Source organism: Eschscholzia californica, unplaced genomic scaffold (genome assembly GCF_041429995.1).
Source record: "Eschscholzia californica isolate CP2 unplaced genomic scaffold, dmEscCali1.0.p SCAF_1, whole genome shotgun sequence".
Taxonomy (NCBI): domain Eukaryota; kingdom Viridiplantae; phylum Streptophyta; class Magnoliopsida; order Ranunculales; family Papaveraceae; genus Eschscholzia; species Eschscholzia californica.
In genome coordinates this window covers 49,579,642-49,606,604 of record NW_028238198.1, presented here as the reverse complement: position 1 = coordinate 49,606,604, position 26,963 = coordinate 49,579,642, and the positions used below count along the sequence as shown (strand labels likewise).

Sequence of the window (26,963 nt, the reverse complement as noted above, 5' to 3'; positions counted from 1 at the left end):
CTGATGTGGAATCACTAAAAGACAAGGGTTTTTCAAAGTTTGACTACGGTGGGGACCGCTTTTATTTCTAAATAAGGAAAGTTGGGCATTTTAATGGGCAAAATTGCTGGGCACTCTGGCATTTTAATGGGCAAAATTACTGGGCACTCTATCATTTCCCTTCCGGTCACAATCTTTATTATCCAAGAGAAAAACAAGAAATGAAGAAAGTATAGGCATGTTTTTAGAACTTTTTCCTAACATCAAAATCTTGGAATTTTCAAAAGATTTATAAATTCTACTACAATTTTAAAGCTTGGAACTTCAAAATTTTAGAAGTAAAATAACTAGAACATCCGGTATTAGTTGTTCAAACTAACCACGAAATTAAAACAACTACTATATTTTTTAAGATCCAAAATTAAGATAATTGTTTGATCAACTTGATCAATTTTAACTTGTAACCAACCCAAATAAGAGATTTCAACAAAAAAAAAAAAAACCCAAATAAGAGTGTAGGTAAAAAATGGTGGGTGTGTATAAATTTTGGTTAAAACTTATTCAATTCATCCATTTATTAACGATCAGTCCATATCAAAAAAAAAAAAAAATCAGCATGCTCAGAATCGTGTGGTCAGCCTTGAATTCATACATTTAACTACACTAACAAAACCCCTTAACAAAAAAAAAAAAAAAACACTAACAAAACCACCCACCACCATCCCATCTCTGCAACTGTTTTACTTCTTAGTAATATATGGCAATGGAGATAAGTCTTATCAATTCCAATTTGCAATTTTCAGCTTCTCCTTCATTCCATCGTTTCAATAATCCAATTTCCAGCTTACCCACTTCTTCCAAAAATCTCCTCAACCACTATCATGAAGGATTTCGAAAAAACACTATTTCTACAAAACCACAAACCAATTCCCTGTTTCGAACATCTACAACCACAACCACAACCTGCTACTGCTCCAACACTCAGATGGATACTCAGATTTCTGGTGAGTTCACTATACTTGGGTTGCCTCCCCTTTTAAGAAATTGATCAAAGAAACTGATGAGTTTCTTTGAGAATTTTGGAGATGGTTTAGGTTGTAGTCAAGCTATTCGATGAAATTCTTCCTTTTGACTAACAACCCAAAATTCAACTCTGTTTCCTCTATACTTTAGCCTGAGGGTAGTAGTAATCTTATAGTCTTAGGCGCATATGGGGTAGTTAGTGATGGAATGTGGCTCTTTTAACATGTCGACTAGAAGTCTCCATGTTGGAAAATAGGTATGCCTCGAGGAGTGCCTCCAGGCGAATCGATCTATTTTTGCCTCGAGGCTTACATATATTAAGATTATGCAACATAAGATTAAACATCTTGTTTGTTTAACACTTGGTCCTTATAGTATTGTAGCATCGTGAAAAGACTATATCTTTTTGTACAAATGTGGTATCGTTCTTTTCTTCTTAAAAACTTAGTGTACGCTGTGAGAGTAGCCCCACATGGGAGTGTGAGAATAGTCCCACATGGGAGAAGGGGTAACTAGCAACCAAGAATATAATGTATAGGCCCTCTCCACTCATTGCCAATTGGTTTTGAGTTGGATGAGCACAAACTTTACAGGGAGAAGGGTGATCTAGCAACCAAGAATATAATGTCTTGATCCTCTCCACTCATTGCCAATTGGTTTTGAGTTGGATGACCACAAACTTAACATACGCCTCTTTGGGATTCTGAAGCAGGTCCTTGAGGGGAAAAACATTGTTTTTTTTACATTGAATTCGAAACTCATTCTCATTTAGTTCTAAAATGTTAGGATTTATGGTGCAGGAACAGAGGTTATGGATCGTGACCCTTCTTTTGAGATGAAGGTGATAATTTCCTTACTCCCCTAACTGAAACTATGTCAATTTGCATTGGTATATTTAGTCGGTTCAAAATGTCCTTAAATTTCTGTTTTGAAGTATTATCATCTTAATGCAGCATAAGGCTATGGAGATCTCACCTGAATTAAAAGGAACTTCCATATTTTTGGTTGGTAAGTACTACCAGATGGTTTATCAGTTTAGGTTTTTCAATGAGATGGAAAGAGTAATTTGTTTCGAATTTTATGCATATCAGGGATGAACGGCACAGTCAAAACCAATTTGGGGAAATCACTAGCAGATGCATTAAGATATTACTACTTTGATTGGTAAATTTTTCCATCCTCTTTCTCTATTTAATCTAATAAAAACTAGTAGATATATCCGCATATATATAAATTAAACAACTATCCCCAATAAATCCGAGTTTTCTTTGGTTATGCAGCGATAGCTTGGTCGAGCAAGCTGCTGGTGGTGAGGCGGCTGCCAAGAATTTTAAAGAGAGCGACGAGAAGGGCTTTCGTGAATCCGAGGTACTGTTTTATTAAACTTATCTTGTGTTATAAATTGATCTCCTACTTCATTATGATTGGTGTGAAATCTTGTACCGACCCACGACCCAGAAATTATCGATGTTAGCTCGCTTTTGCCACCTAAGGCCAATCCGATTGGGTACAAGGTTTTGTTTCTGGCGAAGGCACTGAGAGCCCAACCAAACAGCTTAGACACTTAGTAAGCTTGAGGTTGCACCTATATCCCAGTCTCTGAGCGTGCTCCCAAGCGACGTCGGATATCGCAAAGCTGCGTTAGTTATAACGTGTTTAATATGTTACTGTTCTATGGCATTGACAGACAGAAGTATTGAAGCAGTTATCATCCATGGGTCGCTTGGTGGTTTCTACCGGGGATGGTGCAGTACAGAGCTCAACTAATCTGTACGAACATTTAAGTGTTTTACTCTCTTTTAATGTCTAAATCTGTTTGCTTTACTTTGACATGCTTTTGAAATTCTTGTAGGTCATTATTGAGATATGGGATTTCAATTTGGATCGATGTACCCCTAGAAATGCTAGCTGCTGATATAATACAAGAAGCGGAGCAAGATCCTTCCACCTCAGATGAGGTCATTTTTTCCCGAAAATCTTCTCTTTTTTTTGGTGTTCTTTTTCTTTCAGTATAATCTTTATTTGAACAAAGAAAATGAAGCAGAATTTTTATGAGTTCCTTCTTCATGCCAGTGTAGTTCGTAATCTAATAACCATGAACTTGAAACTCAACAGGTAATTTCTAAGCTAACTAAAGTATACGAGGAAATGAGAAATGGATACGGCACAGCAGATGGAAAGATTTCACTCCAAAGTAATCCACTTTATGGTATTTTAATTGCAATTTTATTTCCTGATAAACTCATCCTTTATATTTAATCACTCATTTGTTTGTTCTCGGGCAGACGTTGCTTATCAATTAGGATATGAGGATGTTTCTAAAGTGACTACAGAAGACATGGGTTTAGAGGTATAGTTATACGATGGTAAAACAGGATGAGAAGCCTCTATATATATAGGGAGAGAGGATGTAATTTCATGATTATTCTTATATTTCAGGTACTAAAAGAGCTTGAGAAGCTCACGAGGGTGAAAAAGATGATGGAAGCTGCTGCTAGACCATTTTAGCTTAGAACATATCTCCGATATTTTCGTCGCCCCCAAAACTTACCCATTCAGATAGAGTCTCTGCAAATCACTTGATGAAGGCGATGATGATATTCTTGTTGCTGTAAATTATGACAATCAAAACACTTTAAGCAAGGTACAGTAATGAAAAATACGAGTTTTCTGTACTTGTAGGCATGATTTGGGAATTTGTCAGTCTGGTAACTATCAGTGCCAACAGAGATTAGATAATATCAATTATACAACATAAATATACCAAGAGAACTCCTTAGGTGAAAACATGATTCCAATGAGCTATATTGGGTATCCGCCAAGTCGAGAGTCCAAAGTCGTTATTCGCAATGTCCTTATAATATAAACCAGTGTTCTGAAAGTAGTCACTGTAACATAGTGATGGTTGTTTCTTTGTGATGTCCTTATAATATAAACCAGGTATGGACTTCTTGCGTTCATTTGCGACCCATCAATAAGTTTTTTTTTGTTGTAAGATCCCATCAATAAGTTTCGTTGATGAAAATTTCAAATCAATGCACATATTTTACTTTTTGTAATCTAAAAGACAGTCTACTGCAAACTTGTAGTGTTGAAAACCATGATTTTATTTCGAACAAAACATTATTTTTGTGATTACTTAACTGCACTACGACAATAATTTGATTTTTAAAATGCCAAAGTGCATTTCATTTCTTCTATTTGTTTCATAATGGATTGCGACTAGTGATCACATTGATGATGATATCTGAGAAGGAATTTCGCTACCTTATGACCTTTATAGCTATGGCTGACATTCACCGGATTTTCGGTTGCCAACTTCTTTGTCATCAGGTCTCTAACTTCCTTGACCTTCCGACGCTCGGCATGCGTCAACCCCCACACATGGTCTTACAATTTGCAGAGACCTTGGTAAATAATCGCAAATTATGAAGTTCCTTGAGTCATATTGATTTAGATTATTCCAAGGCTCGATTCCTTCTTTGTTGCACAAAAAAGCTTTGTAAATTACCGGTAGAAAGAGATATTGCATAAACAACTTTTATCGTTGACCAAAATCCCTTTCTTTTCTAAATTTTAGATACGCTTTTTCGATATAGAAGTAAGTTTCTTTGGAACGACCATTAAAAGATGAAGAGGTTGATATAATGTTGATTCAAAGGGATCTTACAAAATTGATCAATCAAAAACAAGAATATTGAATCGAACATGTTTGCTCGGGTAGAAAATGGGATGGACAATCTACTATGTATCAAATTATTGCTATTTCACCCTTCCATAAGAGTAAAGACCAATCCCAATTCATTGGACCTTTTGATACAATCCAATAGATTGCTACTCCATATTCTACGAGCCCAAACTATGTGATTGAAAAGACCTTCCTCTATCTTATGCAGGTTGAGGGATATTCTTTATTTCCTACTCACACGAGCCCATATCCTTGCTTTTCGATCAATCTCCAATTCCGATCTTCCTCCCTAATCAAATATTATGGTGGCCGTATAGACCAACATTATGTTATGGTCCCATTCTGAACTCTAGATATCGGGCCTTTGCAATATTTGATTGATCATATAATAAAGGAGGGGAGGGAGTCAAAAGGGACTACTCCACGATTTGAACAATGATTTTCTTTCTCTTCCTACAGGAATCCCCCATAAAGTTTAACCCCACTGAATTTCAAATCTCTCCTCTTTCTCTTATTTTCTTGTATATAAATGCAAATTTGTCATGTACTTGGGACCCATATTATATTATGCACCACTTAACCTAAGGTCCACCACCTATGTATATGTCTATATAATGGTTTAGAGGTGTCAATCAAGCCGCTCCTCGCAAGTCTGGCCTGCTCCGAGCAAAATCACACAACCGACGGGCCAATCTAGGTAGCCCTGGCACCGCCCTTATGGGGGAGTCCTTATCCACCACCACCACCCAACCAACCATAGTGCTACCAGCCTACCACCTTTACAGTCCACAATCACCTCTTCCCTCCACCATCACCTCCCATAACCGTACCTACTACCCTGCTTCACCACCAAAACTAGATATACCGTATAAACAAGGTCGTATCTCACTGCTAAACTAGATTTTTTAATATTTTTTTTTATCTAAGAAACTATTTTTTCACACAAAAATTTCATAATCTTTTACCTCTCTAAAGCAAAACTACTTCCGCCACAAGTACAAGTTTTTCTATTAAATGTTGTCGAAGTGGAACCTGTAGCTCCTAGAGTTCCAAGTCTTCTTCTTGGATCGTGGCTCTGAACTCTGAAGAGATAAAACAAGGAACTAATTTTAAGCTTGAACCAAATATAATATTCAAGTAGTTGAAAGAGAAATTTACCTCGAGGAAGTCATAAGGGATCAAAGTTCAAAAGTAGGAATTTCGCAGTCGAAACCATGGGTAGCTTGAAACATTAGCCTGGATAAAAGATTCCTGTATGGGTCTTTCTCTCTCTTCTCCTTCAAATATTTCATGGACATCTCAACTTCAGACTTAACATGTAGATACAGTTCTTTAGCTTTTTCCTTGTCTCTCAATTCCTTCTTTCTCCCTTCATATGAAAATAATTTCAGGCACCATCTCCATGATTGTTTAACGTTAATAGCTACTTACATGTCTCAAAAACGTAAATTTAATGATTCTGATGTTACTGAGAAATGGGTTGTTGTAACTTTACCTTCTGTTTCGATTGGCTTCCCGAAAATGTAATAAAAACGGCCTGGAAGTTTCAAAGACACTGCTGGGGCGTGCATGTCTTGTTCTGCGACCTCTCCTTCAGCATCAGTCCTATGAAGATACAAGTGAAGAAAATAACTACTATTCGTGGAAAAAGAGCTACTAAAAATTCATGGCAAATTTCACTTTTAACAAAAAATTCTTTTACTACTACAATGAGAATTGAGGTAAGTACGGGGCAAGTCATATGGCTCGAAAATGTGGATTGGTAGACGCTAGTGAATTGAAGCGAGAACCTTCAACCGGAAGTCCAGCCTTCGGTCCAAGAGCTGTTGCAAGAATAGCTTTGTTCTCTGATCTCTATTATTAGTGTCAGCCTGTTCCGGTCATCTATAAATCCAAAAAAATTACCGGTTTGCTCATTGGGGTCACTAACAGAGTAACGGTAACTTACGAGTAGTTGATTTCATACTTCACAACATTTAGTGGTCAAAGTTAGTCTGTGACCAAAACAGGAAAAAAAGGAATGACCCATCACCTTGTATGTTTCTATGACCCATTTGCAGAATAACCCTAAAAAAGAACCCCACTGAGAAAAATATGGCGCGAGGAGATGTGAAAAGGGTATACAGTTCGGTCAGTTGTAATGAAACACTAGGGTAACAAAGAAAGTTTTCTAGTTGTTCCCAAATTAGTTCTAGAATTTCTTTTTTACCTCAGCCTTGTAAAAACTGAATCGTTTAATTCTTTTATGAAAGCGTTGAAGAATGGAATCCTCATGAAATCGTCATAATCAAGAACTACCTGAGAAAAAATATCAGCCTAGTTGTTATTAACTTGAAGATAAGAGGCACAATTTGTGTTTGCATTCACTAGATTATGAGTATCTTCAGGAATATATATGTGCTTAAAACATGAAGAAGGGAAAGCGGGGTGAGAAACCCGGGCTTTTTATAGTTACTACTTACATCCAGAAGGTCATCTGATCCAACAACTCCAAAAGGAACAATTTTAGCCCCAAATCGAGCAGCTACTCTGACAAACTCTGACTCTGATGGCCAAAATAACTTGTTTTCCTCTCCCTATAATGTTATAACACTCAAGTGTTAGAATCGAATCACAAAAAAAAACAGAGATGAGATGATAAATATAATAGATCACATAAAGAACACACCAGATTACATGGTTCAGTCATAAAGACCTAGTCCACGGCGGAAAACGACAATATGATCACTATGTATGAAGAACTGTGTTAAGGAGACTTTTCAAGTGCTTCTCTTCAATGACCCTGAAACTCTCAAGCTTCGTCTCTTTCCTTAAAACGGAAAGAACAAGATACTGCCCCAGACATTGATTACCGCCCTTACAAAACTAAGGCAACATAACGTACATGGGTCAGGTGAAATTTTTGGTTGTCCAAAAAGGTTTTACAGATCGCAACATTGACCCATATCAAGACACTTTTTCTAGACTGGGTATACAATATCTGATAACACTTAAACATAATGACTAGATGAAATTTGACATAAGCTTACCATTATCAGCTCGATAGCAACTAATTCAATTACTCCAATATAGATTACAGGTCAAGTTTAATCCAATCTCAGCCCAAGTTCTTAACTAAAGGTTTTCGCTTAAACGCAAAATGGGAAAACAAGAATGAACGAAGTAATTTAGATCAACTACTAACCTTTCGATGAAGTGCCTCACGAATACCTCCTGGGTATAATAGAACATGAGATTTTGTGGCAAGAAGTTTGAAGAAGTTGCTTGCTGATACTGGAACTCCACCCAAAATTCTAAATGAATCGAATAATGATGGATCTGGTAGATGGCATTCGAATTCCTTTTGAAACAACACCGGATGTGCTAAACCTTTCAGGAAGATATTTTCCTTCATAAGGAAATTGGACATAGTTGGAAACAGATCTAACCCGAATAACATGTGATATCCAACAAGCACAACTGGTCCCTCGTGAGGAATTCCTGCAAGGCCTCTCACCATATCTCCATTCTCTAAAGTTGAAAACAGAACGGGATCAACTGCTACATCAAGCCACCTAGAAATCAATACAGCAGTGTTGATATTAAAATTGAAGGGGAAATAGCTAAATGTCACAGAATGAGGAAATCCAAGAATATGGGTCATATATCATACTTATATATGCTCAAGCAACAAATAGGCGGGATTTTGTTTTTAATACTCCTTATTGAATTAATACAATTGTGGGTTGACGTAGAGATTGCTCAAGGTTTTGTTTGATAGAAAGGAAATGTGTTTCGTGAAATTCTGTTCATTTCCACCAGTTCCTAGGAAGTGACTCCTCTTTTGCGGAAGTAGAGAAGTACATTCCACGGAAATGTATTAAAACCACACTTTTTATCACAGTTTTAACACAGGCATAAGCTTACATGTAAATAAGATTATAGTCAAACAATAGAGAGTAGCTTCATTGTTTAAAAACTGCCTATTTCCATGTAAATGAAGGTTATCAAACACACTCTGTTCATTCTGACTAAGATTGTTAAGAATAAGAATATTGCACTTATTAGAACTTCGTAGTGGTACCTGAATCGTGCGTACTCCAGTTCCATCTCAGAAGGAGTTGGAATAATAAAATCTGATACGTAGTCAAAATTCCTTTTACGCCGATACAAAGCAGCACCCTTAATTACAGTTACCAAATCAAAGCCATCTTCCTGGTTATTGTCAACAGAACTATCAACCGACATAAACATGAGTAGAAAGCTAATTTTACTCTGAAGTAATTTCTTGGAGCAGTCTTATAGAGTACAATTTTGAAACTATGCATCTGTTACTTGTCATGGATCGTATAAACAGTACAGGAAACTCGTATAGATATTAAGAAATCCAACATAAGAAATAATTATATGCAGTCTATATTTAAACCTAACATCTCATATTGAAACGTAAAGATGATTTGATACGAAAGAGTGCCACAATTAATGAGTTTTCAAAGGCACATGAAATTACAAAGTAATGGTGAATATACAACAAGTTTTAAGACTACAATGGCAGCCTCGTATTATGAAATATTAGTCCTTAATCTTGTTCACGTGGGTTATGATTATATATGTGTTCACATTTATAAGATACAGGAAAACACAACCTATAGCAAGAACATGACACTGGAGTCAAAGACTAACTCCATCTCGTTTTCGGATGAGCAACTTGTTGCAATCCTCAATTCTAAACATAACGTGTCACCAGTTTCTTTCTTGATAAGAGGTCCATATGAGCAAGTAAAATACTCATCACTCACATTACGTCTCTATGTATCTTCTCTTTTGGAGAGATACAATATTTACATACACAGGGGGATAAAATATTTACATGTAATTGGTAGTCCATTTTGCATGAATAACTAGCTAATACTGCAGCAGAAAGGAAACTGGGATCATGCATATGCTGGTAAATTTTATAGAAACCTTAAAGGTTTAATACTACTACTAATATCCCAAGAGAAGGAACTTGCGCCTTCCTACCATAAAAAGGGAGTGACCGCTATCGTGGAACTTCCGAATTTGGCAAGTAGGTAGCGTCTTGTAAAGTCTTTCAGCTTCCTCTAGACTTGGTAGCAACTGATCCTTTCCACTGAAAAGATTGAAAGTAATTTTAGCTTCATTATCTGAACCCCCAATCATGATATAATAACAGCTCTACGAGTGCTGATCGAAAATGAACGATTGAGCACACCCAAATCTAGGTGGTATAATGGAAATAGAAGGTAACTGTTGCACGTAAAACCTTATCCAACAATATTAGTGGTGGCTCATCTAGGAAATAAGACTCACAGTTCAAATGACTTCTGACAGTAATACCATACAATGAAAAACATGTTAAGCTAAATAGTATTTGAAATTTCTCAAAAGTGACTGTTGTAAAGTGAACTTATGCAACATCCTGTATAACTTGAGCACGTAAACACACGCTAAGGGTTGAGAGGGAATATCATGGGAAACTGTAATTACATTTAAACTTCATCTACAGCAATGATAAGGTATACCGTATATCCATTTTACCTGTATTTTGTCATTGGCATTAATTGCTAACTATGCTTCTCTATCTCCTAAAAAAGGAAACAGAGTTTCTCGAGTATTAGCAACTTTGAATTCAGAAATGCCAAAACGGGTAAGGCTTTACTTATACATAATTCGTAGTCTTCATTATTAGGTCTTCTAGTTTTTACGCACAATTTTTTACATTATCCAGAGAAGAACCTACAGTATCTCATAGTGAACCAACTCAATTTAACGAGAGCTTCCAAGTATGATTTGCACGAAGTTGAGCACCTACGCGTCATAGTGTCCAAAGTGGGATGAAGTTTACTAAAAAAGAGTACCCACTTAATGAGATAAATACAAACATATATTAGCATAGTGGAACATGCACTAGTGTTAAACTCACGGACACATACTAAGCCTTCAAACAAATGAGAAGGATCTCAAATTTAATACACAAACATATGATTTCGATACTAAGTGAACAAATTAAGAGAAGCTGAGTTCAAGGTTCATCAAGGGTGCACTAAGTGTACACCAATAAAAGGACAGAAAAACAGTTCACAGACACCAATGACAGCTCAATATACATCTAATTTTCTATAATAAACAGAATCAGAGCTAAGATGAATTAAGACCTGGCAAGGATCAGAGTCTGAGCTTTAACATCATGAATACAAGAATTGGCAAATGATGAAGCTGATTCCAGAAGTTTTAGCTTCCACAGAAGTGAATCTCTAGGTAAAATATCAGCCAAAACCTGCGAGTTGAACCATGTGACAAATTTTCAAGGTTTGACATGGAGTCTCGTGTTTTGGTAGTGACCTTGGTAGAGTTTACATTCTGATAGCAGTATAAAAGGAAGTCACTAAATTCAACGACAATAATATTCTGTATTTGCACTTACAGAGATAGGGGTTAGTAGTGAAGAGAGATTTTCTAATAGTTCTTCAACATTTTGTGAAAGAAAAGGAAGATCTCTTTGTCCTAGAGTTCTTGTCATCCGTAAGGGATTACCTAATTCACATTACAAATACTTTTGTCATTTGAGATATAATTTTACGTTTCTTGAAAGTAAAGCAAAAACAAATGCCGTTTTTGTAGTATTTGGTTAGATCAACGGTTTCGTAAATATGAATGTACCCAACAATAAAATTTAACCAGAAACAGAGATTCAGAAGAAAAAAAAAAAGTTAACCCCATGTAACTATTAAGCAAAGATTAATTGACTACATAATATTTCAAATGGCACTGGAAATTGCAAGTAGTAGTGCTTTCCTACACAGATTTTGTCTCAAGATTCTCAGTAAACAGAGATATTTAAACAATAGGGAATCAAACCTGTAAAAGGAACTACGAGATATGGAAAGATAGTATCGAATTGTTCTGGAATGGCTTCTAGGAATGGAACAAGGTACGGAAGAGGTGATTTTCTGTATGATGTGGCTGCCAAGGAAGAGTTAGTCAGTAGAAGAAGTTAATTTACCACCAAGAAATATGCATTTCAAATTTGAGAACTATTTTAGGTCTTAAATTACTGAAGATCAACAGTTAGACTTGAATAGTCTTAGAGCTCCGCCAATAACAAAACCCATGCCCACTATTATATCCCACATCGCTTGGAGGAGCATGTGGAGACTGGGCTTTAGGTACCAGATCTAGCTCCGTAAGTGTCATTTGTCAACGCCTTTTTGGTGGGCTCGTGAAGGGTTGGTGGAGAACAAAACTCGTACCCATTAGGCTTGGCCTTGATGACAAACGAGGGGACAATATCGATAACTCCTGGGGTCTGGGTCGTTACAAGACCATACCATGTTGAGCGAAGGCATAGAGTAGAATGGATTTAAAGGATCAAAAGGTAAACAACGAGAACTCACTAAGCTAAACAAATCATCAATAAAATGTTCGAAACAGGAAAAATCTAACCTGTGTTGGCCAGTATTAATGTAAGATCGATAGTAGGATTACTTGCTGCAACGGCTAGGGCAAGGCATCCTCCTATAGATTCACCAACAAGATATATTGGTCTGTTCGGTGAACGGAAACTCTCTGTCTTTACTGTCACCTCAACCAACTCCACCAGTTCTGCAAAAATTTAAAGATTGACAAATCAAATATCGATAAACGTACTATCACACGCACGCGCGCGCGCACAAACACACATATATACACAAATATAAACACAGACACATAGGTAGATATGCTTGAATTTCACTCTCAATCAACTTACCCACTAGAGGCGTTTTTAAGGGGGCGCCACCGCTGTCGTCGCACCGGCCCCCCTCAAATCACAAGGCTATCTTAAAGATCTCGAGGCCTCTAAATAACAAAATAAATTTAATAATTTCTCAGTCTAAATTGTTTCAATAAGTAAGATGTAACTTAGTTGATAAGCATCTTGCGTAAGAACCATGTGGTCACAAGTTCAATGTTCTTTCTCATTAATTTTTTGTTTATTTTCAACTCATTATTATCCCGGACTATTAGTGGCAATAATAACTATCGATAATAAATCATATTTAGTTTAGTTTGTATGATTAAGAATTGGTGTTTATAAGCTTCAAAGTTCAATATTTATTGTTTCAATTACTTGTTATTTTTTGAAATAATGATTCCAAAGTGAGTCAATTTAACTATCTCATGGATGAAATGTAGGTCAATAAGTACGGCTTTTGCTTGTAAATATCCAGAGCAAAGAATATACAACGAAATGATCATTTAGCTTCAAGTTAAACTTGGATCACTTTGCAATGCTGCTAACGTATGAGAAAATATTGCTTTGCGTTATAGGAGAAAGGGTCCCAAGTAAAATTTGGCACTGGACCCCAAATTCTCAGTCACGCCACTGTTATTGCATTGCATGAGATATAAAATTTGGCACCAGACCTTCTCGAAAGCCCATGGGCTTTGTCCAACACGGGCTTTTTACCGGTCTAGGCCAGATTAGCCCGCCAGACTCACATCGAGACCAAGTCAAGGCCTGGCCTCTCTAAACGGGCCGACCGGACCGATAAGCACCACTATTGAGTATTGACACTTACTAAGAAACAAATTAGAGAAAATGGAATAAATTTTTTACCCTTGAATGGAGTACGATCCTTAACTGGGATATGAAGACACCAAATATCAAACACCCTGCGTGCACAAAACAGAAAATTCCTGGTTAGCTTCATCTTTCAATGAAGATTAAGTTCCCTGAATTAGTTAGTATAATTTCAGAAAAAAACTTAATTTGAATTCAAACATTAGAATTTTTAGGTTTACCCCAATAAAATACTTACTTCCCCAATCTCTGGTGTTGCGAAATGAGTCCAAGTCCAACCCCATCTAGACCTTCAAAATTATAAGAAAGAAAAAAAGAAGCAGATTGAAATTTAGAAATTCAAAATACATAGCGACCCAATAAAAAAGGAGACGCGTGGCTTTCACATGGCTACTTTTCAAATTCCTTGAATATCGGAGTTCGGTCCACGAAACCAGAGACTTTATAGATAAGTCCTCTGCTCAGATCAGATCTCTACCGTTGAACCTATCAACGGTCCAGATCATAAACGAAAAGAGAGTAAAAAGTGACTCCGCTATCTCTTCCCTCTCGATACATCTGATGAGTGTTCTCTCTCTCTCTCTCTAAAATGACCGAACCACCAAGAACAATCGAGTTGCAAAAACCCTCTCTTTTCGTTCTCTCGCTTACTTCCTTCATTAATATTAAAACTGATTTCTCTACACCTACAGAACTCGGTGATGAAAACCCATGGTTTGGTTTGGTTTTGTTCCTTCAAATTTCTAGATAGAGAAACTAAAAACATGAGTTCAAATTCTCATTACAATTTCAAACGCAACAGAGTTAAAAAGTTGGAGATAGAAAAAAAAATATTAACTTGTATGTCACAAGTGCTTGAAACCCTTCTCATTTTTTCATTGGGTTCATAAATTTCAGGAGAACTCCAATTGATTTTGACAATTTGAAACTTCAGGAAGAGAATTTATTTGGATTGGAAGAGAAAATCTGTATCATTTCTCATAATTATCAAAGGTGGAATCTTCACGAACGAGAGAAGTAAAGAGAATCAAACAAGCATACCCATTTCCTAATTTCAATCCAGATGAAGTCATAGTTGAGAAATTTGTACTTTCTTCATAAAAACCAGGATTAGGTAATTATTGAAATTGAATTTCATAACTTGAAGGGGGAATCAGATAGATCTGAGATAATTGATCATTGTTAAATTGTTAGCTTGGATCAAGAATTGAAGTTTGTTGGAGAACATCTCAGAATTAAGTGATGATTCAGAATTTTCAAGAGAAAAGAAAGGATCAAAAGGAAATTGGAAATGATGAAGATTATTAGAAACCATTTCAGAATTTGTATTGTCATTATAACTATCACCAACACTTTTTGTATTGTTAATTTGTTATTATAACAATGACCAACTCGGTTGTTCTTGGTGTTTCGACTGCTTTAGAGAGAGAGAGAGAGAGCGCTCATCAGTTGTGTCGAGAGGGAAGAAATGGGGAAGTCACTTTTTACTCAGATTTGGTATTCAACGTTACAGATCGGATTTAAGCAAAAGGACTTATCTAGAAACTCTTCGATTTCATGGACCGTACTCCGATATTCTCGAAATTTGAAGAGTAGCCACGCGTCTCATCTTTATTGGGTCGCTACATGTTCGCTATAAACTTTCGCCCCAAGTAGCATTAGCCAAACAAAAATATATACATTTGAACAAAATAGGAACACTGGATTTTAACCTATCAAACTACAAATATATGAATTTTTAACCAAATAAAACATAATGTGTTTTTCCAACTAAAAAAACTTGAAATTGGACATGCATCGAATTTTTTTTGTTTTTCTATAAAATCACATTTGGTTGAAATAAAACGTAATTCAAATGTATTTTCGTGTTACCAAACACAACATAAATTTTTATAGATAGTAAAGTAAAAGGTAAAACGAACAAGAAAAACATATTTCATAAAAGGCTCATTCATACTTTTCACGTACAAAATGTGGGACCATGCATAGGTATGGTCGATTAATTCTACCTAACTCTTGAGTCACATCTCATTATAGTTGACGACTAACTCAAGTAGTTATTCGGGTCATACTCGTTAGCGATCCACTGATGTTAGAAACAAATTGATTTTAATGTAATCCTCGACGCGAGACTCACATCTCACGTAGTTACATCTGAATGACTGAGGCATGCTAGTTCTTATCAAACTCGAGAGAGGACTCGGTAACTCAGACCACTTAACTTGTGATCATGTGAGAAGTGTCTGTAGTATAGCATTTTCAAATAAAGAAAATGTCTCTTTCCCTTAGCACTAGCCTAGCCAAATCCCAGCCTAATAAAAGTATGTGTTCGGACAAGATTTAGAGTTTATCTTTAAATCCTTTCCGCACAAATGTCTTGACCAGAATTCGGTTGCGATAGTGCCCGGGAAGGGCATAACTATTGTTCGGATAATACGTACATACCCGGCAAATAGAGGAGTAAAGGAGAATCACTCCAACGAACTCCACAATCCAAAGGAGAAATCCACCTAGGAGGTCCTCCGTCCGGATTCACAATCAAATCCTTGGTTTGTTCTACGTAATCCTTCATATTCCATCTCGAACTGTGCATCTGATCACCACCATTATGATCAGATTTAGTTTTCAATTCATAAGCTTCTTTACCATTTATCACATTCTCTTTCTTCATTAGTTTCCCCTTATTAGTAGACTTCATTTCTTCTATACATGATCTTTGATGAAGATTTGAGATCTTTTTAGGTTTGATTCCTCCTCCTGCATCTGATGATGATGATGATGATTTCTTTAAATGAGAAACTGGTAAGAAATTGAGTGTGCTAACAGTTCCTACCATGCTAGCCATCAAAAACCTCTCTAACAACTCACTTTTTTTGTTCTCTCAAAATTTTATAATGTAAGAGATTTATGGATTCCCTTAAAACACAATGAGACATTGAATTTATAACTTGGACTAGTGGTACAATGATTGTTTCACTTACTCATGTTTCTTGGGAAAAAATTGTTTATATTTTCACCTATTAACTTCTTTCTAATTTTATCCAAGTTCGCCTTATTAGTACACTTCGGGCTTAATTTTTTGGGAAATGATAAAGTTACAAAAGATTTTGACAAAAAAAAGGTTCTCAGCTGATGTGGCGGGTGCGGTTTCAAACTTTGACCAAATCTAGGCCGTTGAGAGATGAAAATCACAACCGCCACATCAGCTGGGAACTTTTTTTTGTCAAAATCTTTTGTGATTCTAGCATCTCTCTAATTTTTTTTTTTCGGAGAATTCGACTACGATCTACGTTAGTCGTTACAATACATTGATACATCATGAAGATGTAATAAATTCGATAACGGCTTAATTTAAACCATGAATGAAAGCGGCTTAAAATCCAACAATATGAAAGAGGTCTAAAGTCCGACAAGTTCATTACATTATTTACAACCTAAATTACATGACATAAATTCTAATGGCAACTGCTTTCACCGAAATTCGATCTCACGACCTCATAGACCTAAGAAGGGTGTCCAACCACTGTACCAATACTAGACCACTTTGACCTTATTAACACACTTCCTAGTTGTCTTTTTGCCCGTTATTATTAAGTTGTTTGAAGAAAATATTCAAATGGTGTTATACCAGCCTATTTACGGGGCTAAACACTTCTTCTCTCAAATTTAGTCCGACAACACTTCTCGATCACAATATAACTAGAATTAGGGCAAAGAATAGTATCAACTATCAACTCTTTGTAAATAAATAATAGCGTAGTCGTAATAATTGAAAAAAAAAATGCCGGGGTCAATAATAAAATCACTCAAAATATTTTTGCCTAAAGTAGGAGAAGGTCAGTAGAGAATTTAGAGAAAGTGATTTATGATTTGACATTGGTTTGAAAGATTCCCTTGTTGTGAGGTGTTGTTCCAGAGAGAATAGGTGGTATGTAAAGTGTGATAACTCTTTAACATGGATATAAACCAGACAATAAAGGAAAGTTAGAAAGTTGACGATTCCTTTCCTTAATATGTATTAATGTGCAGTATACGATGGTGTTAGGTAGAGCCCTAGAGGTTTACAATGACACCTCGATTGGACAAGAAAAACAACAAGCCTCTATTCACAAACTTGACATACTTTTGGTGATAGGGGTATCTTCATTTTACTCTTGGGCCTCCTCTCTCCGTGTCCCACGCATTAGGCGCAGTCGGAGAGTCCCGAGCTGCCCCAATCCGTGGGTGCCCCAATCCGTGGGCCCCAGGATGCTCAGGCTAAAATCCGCTGAGAGTACTAAGAGAGACGGGCTTAGAGTAAAAAGATAAGGTGCCTTTAGAGGCACCTATTTTCGCCTCATTTTATTTGATTTGTGTTAACGAAAATATTTTTCGTTGCCAACCGTTCTCCTTTCGGATATAAATTTTTTAAAAGGTAAAAGAAAATGATATGGAGTGAGTACATAAAAACTTATGAGTTGGCATGTAAGTTGTTAAATCTTTTGATTTTAAACCTGAGGCAATTAGGCGGAAGATCCAATTTTTGGGTTATTTGTTAGAACAGTAAACCCAAATATGCTGAAGTTTGGCCCCAACAATTTTCTAAAATGTTTCTCAACTTCAATGCATCACCACTACAACCCAAAATTGACCATATTACCCCCCAATGTACCTCAGTGCAAACCCATTAGAACCCTGTGCAACCCACTGTGTAACGATTGTAGTCCCATACAACTCATTGTAAACCAATGCAGACTCACTGTAACCTCTTGCAAACCTAAATTCAAAAAACTAAAACAAAACTCAAGAATTTTATTCCAAAAGAAAAACATATAAAAATTATATATTCACAAAAGAAAAACTCAATATATTCGTCAGAACAGAGAACTAAATATTTTGTAAGATCGTCGAGCGCTTCAGAATGACTATATGAGTCTCAAAGATGCGTTCCTCATTGGATGTAGAGCCATCTGACGCAACTAATAGAAAATCCTTGTGGATATTGTTCTAAGTTGTTCTGGGAGGAAGCACAAGTACAGGGAGATAGGAGACAACCATTCAAGGAACCAATCCCTTCAAGAAGGTACTACAAAAAATCTTCCTTGTTATTTTTATTTATTATCAGTTTTCCTAAAAGATCCATGGGGAAAATTTTAATGCATTGTGGATTCCAAAAGCATTGTTTTTCCAAAAATGTTGATTTTAAACTGTGACGAATTTTGTTTTAATTAAGGGTATTTTGATGATTTTTTGTGAAAATGGACTACGATCTACGTTAGTCACTACATGACATTGATACATCATCAAGATGTTATAAGCACGATAACCTCTTGTGTTAAACCACTAATCAAAGGGGCCTAAAGCCCAACAAGAGCCTAAAGCCCAACAAACTTATTATTTATATCTTTTTAATAACTCAAAATCAATAATAATGGAATCCACCTCCTCTGAGAATCGAACCTGGGATCTCCAGGATTTTGGAGTTTATGTTAACACGATTGACCACTTGGAAACTAAGTGTTGACAAATAATCAGTGATACTCGTAATGTAGGGTTATGGTGTCTCCATGTGTTCTAAGAGGCTCAGACATCTAATGTCGAAGGCTAGTATCCCCAGGATCCAGGGCCGGTCCTGGACCCAGGCGGCCGCCTAGGGCCCCCAAAATTAGAGGGCCCCCTATTTAAGTAACATTATATATATATATAGATAATATTATTATGTCTGTTATTTTATGCACATGTGCATTATAATTGTTTGGGTAGTAGAGTTGGTAGAGTAGTTTATCAGTTAACCTAAGGTCAGGGGTTCGACTCCCACGACTTGTAATTATATTTTAGCTTTTATATTTTTTCGACTTAAAGTGTAGGGGCCCCGTCGATACGTTCGCCTAGGGCCCCCCAAAAGTCAGGGCCGGTACTGCCAGGATCTCATACATAAGCTTAATATGAACTAAGTTAATATAAAGATTGTTACCTTTATCGCTATTCCCACAGACTTAAACGGTTGAATATACCAAGAGCTCCAATCATAGCTCCTCTACTGGAGACACCGAGTAATCAACTTGATCTCCAACCTTCAAGTTTAGCTAGAACTTCAATGGTGGTGAGACGAAGAACGCCTTCTTCTTTAGACTTGATAGATAGTTGGAAATTATTCTCTTCTTTCTCTACTTGATGTTGTAGAGTGAGAAATCTCTCTGAGAATTTTCCACACCTAATTTTGTTCTAATAAGGTCTTTATATAGAATCCGTAAAGTTAGAGTCGAACCCTAATTAGGTTTCCTAAAAGTCAAAAATATAAACATATTTGGGGTTTCACGGAATAGAAACATCTATTATGTCTGTTATGGTCGACCACCTTATGCCCTAATGGGCCAAGTCTGGCTGGCTTCCTTTAGTGTGGCCGACCATACCTTGGTCGGCCCACTTATGGGCCTTAAGTGCCCGACCCAAAACTCTTTAGTTCCGGCCTTCGTACTATTTTTGTCTTAGCCCTTTTGCTTGGCCTTTTGGACATATTTCCGGATCCAATTCGTGCATATATGTCACATCCGTCTAGTCATATCTTCCGATCAGATCAACACTCTTTGGTGTAACCCGATGTAGGATCCAGATGAAGTTAGCAGCGAATCACCCCGTGATTCGACTATCATATTTGGTTTCTAGCTAGATATCAACTATGATAGTTCTTCAACAATTGTCCTATCCGACAAATTGCTCGCATTGTATCTTTGGTTGAAGAACATCTCCTTCACCTAAATCCCAACAAACTTATTATTTATACCTTTTAATAATTCAAATTCGATAACCATGGGTTTCACTTTGTTTGAGAATCAAACATGGGATCTTAGGGTTTTGGAGTTTATGTCAACACTATTGATTACTTGGGCAACCGAGTGTTGACAAATAATCAGTGATACTCGTAAGCATTGGTTCATGACGAAGAGTGTGTTCTTACCAATGTCTTTTGTCCTAGTTTCATCTCTTCCAATAACCCTTCAAACAACTTCTTTAATCTATATTCTGCTCAGCTTTGATTAGTAAGATTTCTCCTGTATTAATCACAAATTTTACTTGTTGACCCGTTTCAACTTTTTTCTGTTATTCTCAGTGTCTTTTTGTTTAGGAATATGAAACTTCATATGAAAAAGCAGTTTCTAATGACATCTCCACCTTGATCACCTAAGACAGTGATGATAACAAGGGCACGCGCCTCCTTCCAATTTGGTAGGGGATCCCAAACTTATTGACTTTCAGGATTTTGGTCTTTTTCGTCAATGTCACTTTTTTTTAATAGTGATAGTATTGCTAACCGATGAACGAGAAAAACTAAAAAATATTTCCCGAGTCGTGTGTTTTTGCTTAGGCAGTTTTTCTTTTTTTCTCAAAGTTTGATTCAAAATCTTACTCGAGGTTGCTCGAATTAGATTTTAAGAATATGAGTTATTTCTTTTTTGGGTCCTAGTTTGTGACCAACTTTTTTTTTTTGGCCCTCTATTTTTCGCAAATTTAAATTTGGTCCCCTTTTGTTAACTCTATCAGTTAACTTTAGTGGTTAACCTTTTTGTTGCCATAATTACCCTTCTTATTGAAAGGACTTTTCTAACTTCCTTTCTCTCTCTATTTTAAATATGAGTTTGATGATACACAAAATGATGAATAAGTCGAGAAAAGACCAAAAGCCTAACAGGTCAGCCCGTCTCAAGAGAATAGTACCGCTGAGCCCAAAGAGGTTTGTCACCTAAGCCAGAATCAAGAGGTCGGCAAGATCATTTTAGACTTACCTTGCCTCAAATACAACTAGGTTTTCCCTGGGATTCGCGAGAAGAGCATGGAGTCCACATAAGCAAGGTCGTTGCCTTAAGTCCTGAACATGTGAAGGCAGAAGCGCGCCACACGTTTACCGACTTAATCCCGAATATTCCCAAAGATCCCAGTCGGCCAAGATCTAACTTGGGTTTCAAGAGTCTCGAATGAGAAAATATTTCCTGGAGAATCTCTCACCTCGGAAAAATATCTAGCAAGGATCCTTAAACATAGGAACTTCTATATATCCAAGATACGAGATAAACTCAAATCGGAAACCCTAAATCTCTTAGCTACCGAAGAGTAGTCTAAATCCCGAAGGATGGATCTCAACTGACTCGATCCCGTCTATCAACAGTTGGTCCAAAGAAACCTATAAAAGACACCAAATCACCTCGAAAAGGTTTGTTGAATACATTCCCCCAAGGTTCAACCAATACTTAATTTTTAATTATAAAGGGCAATCTGACTGTCTTGAGCGTTAGAGAGGTTTCCGAACTCTTTGTAGGTTTTCCCCCACGTTTTAGCCGAAGTGAGAATTAAAGAAGCAAGACCACTCATTCAAACGAGATCTTGCATCGAGACACTTTTTTCTGACTGATACCAAGGTTGACAAATTTTGACATCAACAACGTTAATTCGTAAACAAAATTCTACTTTTTTTTTTATAACTAACTTGGAGGCCATAATGGAATTAATTCAAAAAAAATAAATGAGAAACATTAAGCCTCCTCATCTCCTTATTTCTCATCCATTCACCTCATCCATTAAGCCTCTCTCTCCACCTCACAATTTCTTTACTAGCAGAAGGTTACTCTCTCTCTCCACTTCACGACCTTCAACCCAAAAACGAAATTATTTCTCTCTCTAAACACTACTTACCAAAATACTTGTTGTCCTTATAGAGTTGGTACCCTTGTAAGCCAACCAGTTGTCCCTATAACAAATACCTTTTAGTCCCTTTCTAAACTAATAACACCCTAATATTGAATCTTCAATTATTTATCCTCTAACAGGAAATTGGGTCGAAGGCCCAATTTCATGTTTTTTTTTTGTCAAAAAGACAAGTTATCTTTTTGTCCTTTTAGGCCCCTATATAGTTTGGAAATAGGCTTGAAGGACAATTCTAAAAACACTTTCATTTCTAATGCCGAAATTGCCCTTGGAATCTTAGCTTGCGAAGCTTTGCAAACTGGTTTGCAGTGCTTTGCAATCTGGTTTACAGAGCTTTGCAAACTGGTTTGCAGAGCTTTGCAATCCCGTTTGCATTGCTTTGCAATCTGGTTTGCCTTGCAATGACTTTGCACACACTTTGCAATCTGGTTTGCAGAGCTTTGCAAACTAGTTTGCACTACTTTGCAATTTGATTTGTCTTGCAAACTGATTTGCAATTTTGTTTGCACTCTCGTTTGCACTCTCATTTGCAAACGTGTTTGCAAACTAGTTTGCACTCTCGTTTGCAAACTGGTTTGCAATCTGGTTTGCAATAAGGTCAGTTTCGTCTTCTCTATATTAGATTATTTACAAAAATGCCATAGGGAGCTTAAGCTTATAAGAAGTTGATAAATCCTTTTTAACCAAAACTCAAATTTTTTAGGGAGTTTTGGCCAAATTTCCCTTTATCTAATTACTTCTGATCTTATTTGAGTTTCTGACAAGTCCAATGTTTTGAATTAGCAGACCAAGTTTTGATCTGCATTCTCCTTGATCTTCAGCTCGATCTACTTTCCAAATCTACATCTGTTTATTTCTTTGAAATATCCTCAATAGTGAAAATCCGAACTCGATTTTTCTTACTTTTGTTTTGAAGTGTCAGTGTGCCTCGAACCCTTGACCTATGTTTTCGTTACTTCGTCCCAACGATCTTATTATTTTTAATATCGAAATTCTTGATCTGGGATTTTACTATTTTCAGACAATAAGTTCGGGTTGACTTTGATTCTATAGCAAAATGGGTCAGTGTTTCAGCAAAAAAAAGTTCAATGGAGGAGATGCTAAATGCAGAGAACTAGAGCTGGGAGAGGAGCAAGACACTATGGTAGACCTAATAACCATGAACATGTCGGATCTGGTGAAGTAAACCTCTGGCAAAGGGAACCCCTTCACCGGAGTGTTTATAAAGTGGAACTTTTTTTTTTATGGTTGAAGGTCGACGACTAGAAAATTTAGTCGTTGACCTTCCGCAGGAGAAAAAAGTGTGACTTGGAGAGAGAGAGGGAGGTGAAATGTGGTGAAGTGTAGGAGATGAGGTGGCTTAATGTTTTTAAATTTGTTCGAATTAATTTCATTGTGACTCCTAAGGTAGTCTAATAAAGTTGATTTTTTTTTGCAATTAACCCATATTTTAAATAAAAAAGAAATGGAGGTTAGAGAAATCATTTTTATAAAAAGAGTAACTATGACAACAAAAAGATTAACCACTAAAAGTTAACTGATAGAGTTAACAAAAGGAAGCCAAATTTATACTTACGGAAAACATGGGACAAAAAAGGAAGGTGTTCACAAGCTAAGGGACCAAAAAGAAAATACGGTTTCAATTTGATTTTGGGTCAACTTGATTGAGACAAACTAGGCGAGTGAGTTTGAGACAATGAGAAAGAAAAAACACCACCATAGTCCTTGGGTAGAAAGAAATTATTATTTTTCGAAACCATATGTTGGGACGGGCTTAGACCCTATTAAATTTACCCTACGAAAAAAATAGTAGTGGACTAGAGAAAAAATGGTTGCAGCCCAGGTCCAGCTTCCATGCCTAGTCATCCATCTAATGCTTCAGAGTCCTAGTCGGTTTTAATTCCTACTAATTAATTTCTTTCAAAATTTAAACTCCTTAATAATATTCCCAACAATCTGAATTCTACTCAAACTAGAGTTTTATTTGTACAAGAACTCTGAATACAAAATCTGAGTCTATAAATACATACACCATTACTAAATTATTGTTCATAATCTGTTCTTGAGCAATAAACAACGACAATGGCCAAGTCTAAATCTTTTTCCCTCTTCGTAATTTCCTTATTTTTTATGTTTCAATTTTGTCCAGGTGCTTCTTCTTTGAAGCATTGTGACATCAATGCTGTCTATCAATTTGGAGATTCAATATCCGATACAGGAAATCTTATTCGTGAAAGTCCTTTCGGACAATTCACTCCATTCGCTCATCTTCCCTATGGTCAGACTTTCTTTAATCGATCTACGGGTGGTTGCTCCAATGGACTTCTCATGATTGACTTCATCGGTACGCCTCCTTAATTACCTGTAGTTTTTTCTTTTTTCATTATTTTCGATACTAGTGTTACTACTATCTAATCAAATATGACTGTATCTGAATCAAATAAATAATTGAATATCGATAAAATATTCCACAGGTACCCAATTCTCTTATGTGTGTTATAATTTTATTAGTATTTGAAATAACTAAAGCGAATTTAGGTGTTTCGGAATATATATTTGATATGGGTTGATATAAATTTCAGTTAATGGGCTTGGTCTACCCTTGCTGAACCCTTACTTGGAGAAGAATGCTTCATTCAGTCATGGAGTAAATTTTGCTGTGGCTGGATCAACTGCACTTAACTCTTCTTTTCTTGCTGAAAGAAACATCTTCAACCCAGTTACCAACAGTTCTCTTACTGTCCAACTTGACTGGTTCAAGACCCACCTCAAATCTATTTGCTCTTCTCAAACAGGTACAATTTTCAACTCCAGGCTCCACATTATGTTGAATCAGCTGTACTACTTGGCCCCATATTTTTGCTCGAGATCTGGCCCGAGCGTGACGTTAACATGCCACGTCATCTTCGGGCAAGATACGAGGTAAAAAGTCCTGCCAACAGTAGTATTTTTGAAGTTGAATACTGACTGTTGGCTTATATATTTGTTAAATTAGAATGCAAGAAGATCCTTGAGAAGGCACTTTTCATGGTTGGGGAAATTGGAGGTAACGATTACAACTATGCCTTTCTCCAGGGCAAAACCATCCTAGATGCCAGGAAGTTGGTGCATGAAGTCGTTAGAAAGATCGCGGATGTCGCTAGAGTAAACTCTCTCTCCCTCTTCCTGCATATTATAACAGTATTAAATAGTTTCATCGAAACCCACTCCTAAAGTGTTACTGACGCCCTTTTTTTCTCGTACTCTCCCTCATAAGATTTGCTTTTGAGGGGGGCGTCAATAATGTTTTTGGTGGGCCAATAAAAAATTAACTTAAGTTTTTATGTTATACTAAAAAAGTACTCAGGGCACTGTCTTAATGACAAACCCCAAACCCACTTTGTTTCTGGCAAAATTTGGCTAATGAAGAATTTATTCTTTAATGCAGGAATTAATGGATCTTGGTGCAACTCGTGTGATTATTCCTGGAAATTTCCCAATCGGATGCATGCCTATATACCTTACAACATTCAAAAATAATGATACTGCATCTTACAATGAATATAATTGTCTAACAGATTTCAATGACTTTGCGAGGTTTCACAACTTTATATTGCGAAAGGCCTTGCGACGGCTAAGAGTAGAGTATCCTCAAGTAGAAATACTTTATGCTGATTACTACTCTTCTTTTCACTCTATCTTTAAGAATGCTGCTTCTCTTGGTAAGTTTTACCAACACATACAACTAATTTATACTATACTGTTATATTAGAAAAACGAGTTAATTTTTTTTAAAATCTTTTTAATCGTTCAGCTACAAAACTCTGATTTGTTTTCTGTTTTTTTTTGGTGAGCAGGATTTGAGGAAGAATCGGTAGAGAAATCATGTTGTGGAAGTGGAGGCGAATATAATTTTGACATGACAAAAATGTGTGGTACGTCTGGTGGTGTTGCGCAAGTGTGCCCTAATCCTGAAAGACGAATAAGTTGGGATGGAATCCATTTGACGCAAAAAGCTTATGAATATATGGCTATACGACTCATGTTGAATCTTTTTCCTAAACTAAAATGCTTCTAGGTGTGGGAATAGTAGAACATAAATTAGTTTACAATATAGTTTTTTTTTATGAGAAAGTTTACAATATAGTTACTAAGTTATTATTTTTTTGTTGAACTAAGTTACTAAGTTATTTGATTAGATTTTGAGGTGGTAATAGTATTTCTTGGTTTTGATTGGGTTTTTCCTTTTAGTAGTTGTGGTAGTTCCCATTTGGGTTTAGTATAACATTTTTATGTTTGGAATTAAAGAAATTATTCTTCCAGTCAAATTTTAACTCTTCTTTTTCACCATTTACTTCCGGGCTATGCATTCTTGAGTATGAAATGGCTACTTCATTGATCTTTTGTATCTCTAGCTGTCTATTATCAATACAAGGAAATACGAGTCATATGTCATATATTACAAGTCCTATATTTTAAAACAACTCTTTCGGTTATTTGAGATAAATATGACTATTCATTTTTATTGAAATTTATTATAGATGAGATCCAACGATGCACGATACATAATGTGGTAAACTTGGAAAAAACCCCTTCCCACTTTTTCTCCCTTTATCCCACGATGATCTTTCTACCCGTCCGCGTGTTTCATTAAAGAGCCAGTAATTTTAATTCGACTATGTTTGACTAATGAGCGAGTGACGGTAGTAACAATCACGTCAACAACTACTTGGCCAGTTGGTTGTATATCTACTCAAAAACTTGAAATGTCACAGGTTCAATTCACGGTGGAAGTGGAATTCATCTTTATTGACTTGTGTTAAGAGATATAGATAAGCTAAAAGTAGGAATGAGCTTTCATGTTCCTAGGATCGTCTTTAGGGTCTCTATATGCCCTTTAGGACCCAAAATGTCTATAATAATGGTAGTTATAAGGCTTACTCAATTCATATATCTGTTCATAATGTATCCCTGTCATATTGAATGACTCGAGTCTATATGAAATGTTGATTTTTTTAGTTGTATGACATGACTCGAGTCTATGTGAAAGGTTGA

The 26,963-nt window shown here is 36.4% G+C and overlaps 3 protein-coding genes across 4 annotated transcripts; 2 read left to right on the top strand and 1 right to left on the bottom strand.

The window, feature by feature from the left end:
• The first annotated feature begins 300 nt into the window (after nucleotides 1-300).
• On the top strand, nucleotides 301-3,677 carry LOC147567363 (putative inactive shikimate kinase like 1, chloroplastic). The gene is made up of 10 exons (XM_086653998.1): nucleotides 301-983; nucleotides 1,803-1,843; nucleotides 1,956-2,010; nucleotides 2,094-2,166; nucleotides 2,283-2,370; nucleotides 2,690-2,772; nucleotides 2,855-2,960; nucleotides 3,118-3,196; nucleotides 3,288-3,352; nucleotides 3,442-3,677. The coding sequence occupies exons 1-10, from the start codon at nucleotides 737-739 to the stop codon at nucleotides 3,508-3,510; spliced, it is 906 nt and encodes a 301-aa protein (XP_086510124.1). The 5' UTR covers nucleotides 301-736; the 3' UTR covers nucleotides 3,511-3,677.
• A 911-nt stretch (nucleotides 3,678-4,588) lies between these two features.
• LOC147567362 (phytyl ester synthase 1, chloroplastic-like) lies at nucleotides 4,589-16,317 on the bottom strand. Its single transcript, XM_086653995.1, has 15 exons — nucleotides 15,696-16,317; nucleotides 13,489-13,540; nucleotides 13,287-13,342; nucleotides 12,134-12,292; nucleotides 11,549-11,653; nucleotides 11,115-11,224; nucleotides 10,846-10,967; nucleotides 9,692-9,800; nucleotides 8,754-8,884; nucleotides 7,875-8,244; nucleotides 7,153-7,266; nucleotides 6,900-6,988; nucleotides 6,186-6,295; nucleotides 5,849-6,059; nucleotides 4,589-5,772 (listed from the first exon to the last, which is right to left on the bottom strand). Exons 1-14 carry the CDS (start codon nucleotides 16,093-16,095, stop codon nucleotides 5,869-5,871), a joined length of 2,118 nt encoding a protein of 705 aa, XP_086510121.1. The 5' UTR covers nucleotides 16,096-16,317; the 3' UTR covers nucleotides 4,589-5,772; nucleotides 5,849-5,868.
• A 7,508-nt stretch (nucleotides 16,318-23,825) lies between these two features.
• On the top strand, nucleotides 23,826-26,236 carry LOC147567361 (GDSL esterase/lipase At5g03980-like). Of its 2 annotated transcripts, XM_086653997.1 has the most exons (6): nucleotides 23,826-24,273; nucleotides 24,512-24,724; nucleotides 24,925-25,073; nucleotides 25,357-25,630; nucleotides 25,766-26,012; nucleotides 26,064-26,236. In XM_086653997.1, the coding sequence occupies exons 1-5, from the start codon at nucleotides 24,012-24,014 to the stop codon at nucleotides 25,984-25,986; spliced, it is 1,119 nt and encodes a 372-aa protein (XP_086510123.1). In that variant the 5' UTR covers nucleotides 23,826-24,011; the 3' UTR covers nucleotides 25,987-26,012; nucleotides 26,064-26,236. The 2 variants fall into 2 exon arrangements, with proteins under 2 accessions (XP_086510123.1, XP_086510122.1); XM_086653996.1 differs by having other exon boundaries at nucleotides 25,766-26,236.
• The last annotated feature ends 727 nt before the right edge of the window (nucleotides 26,237-26,963 follow it).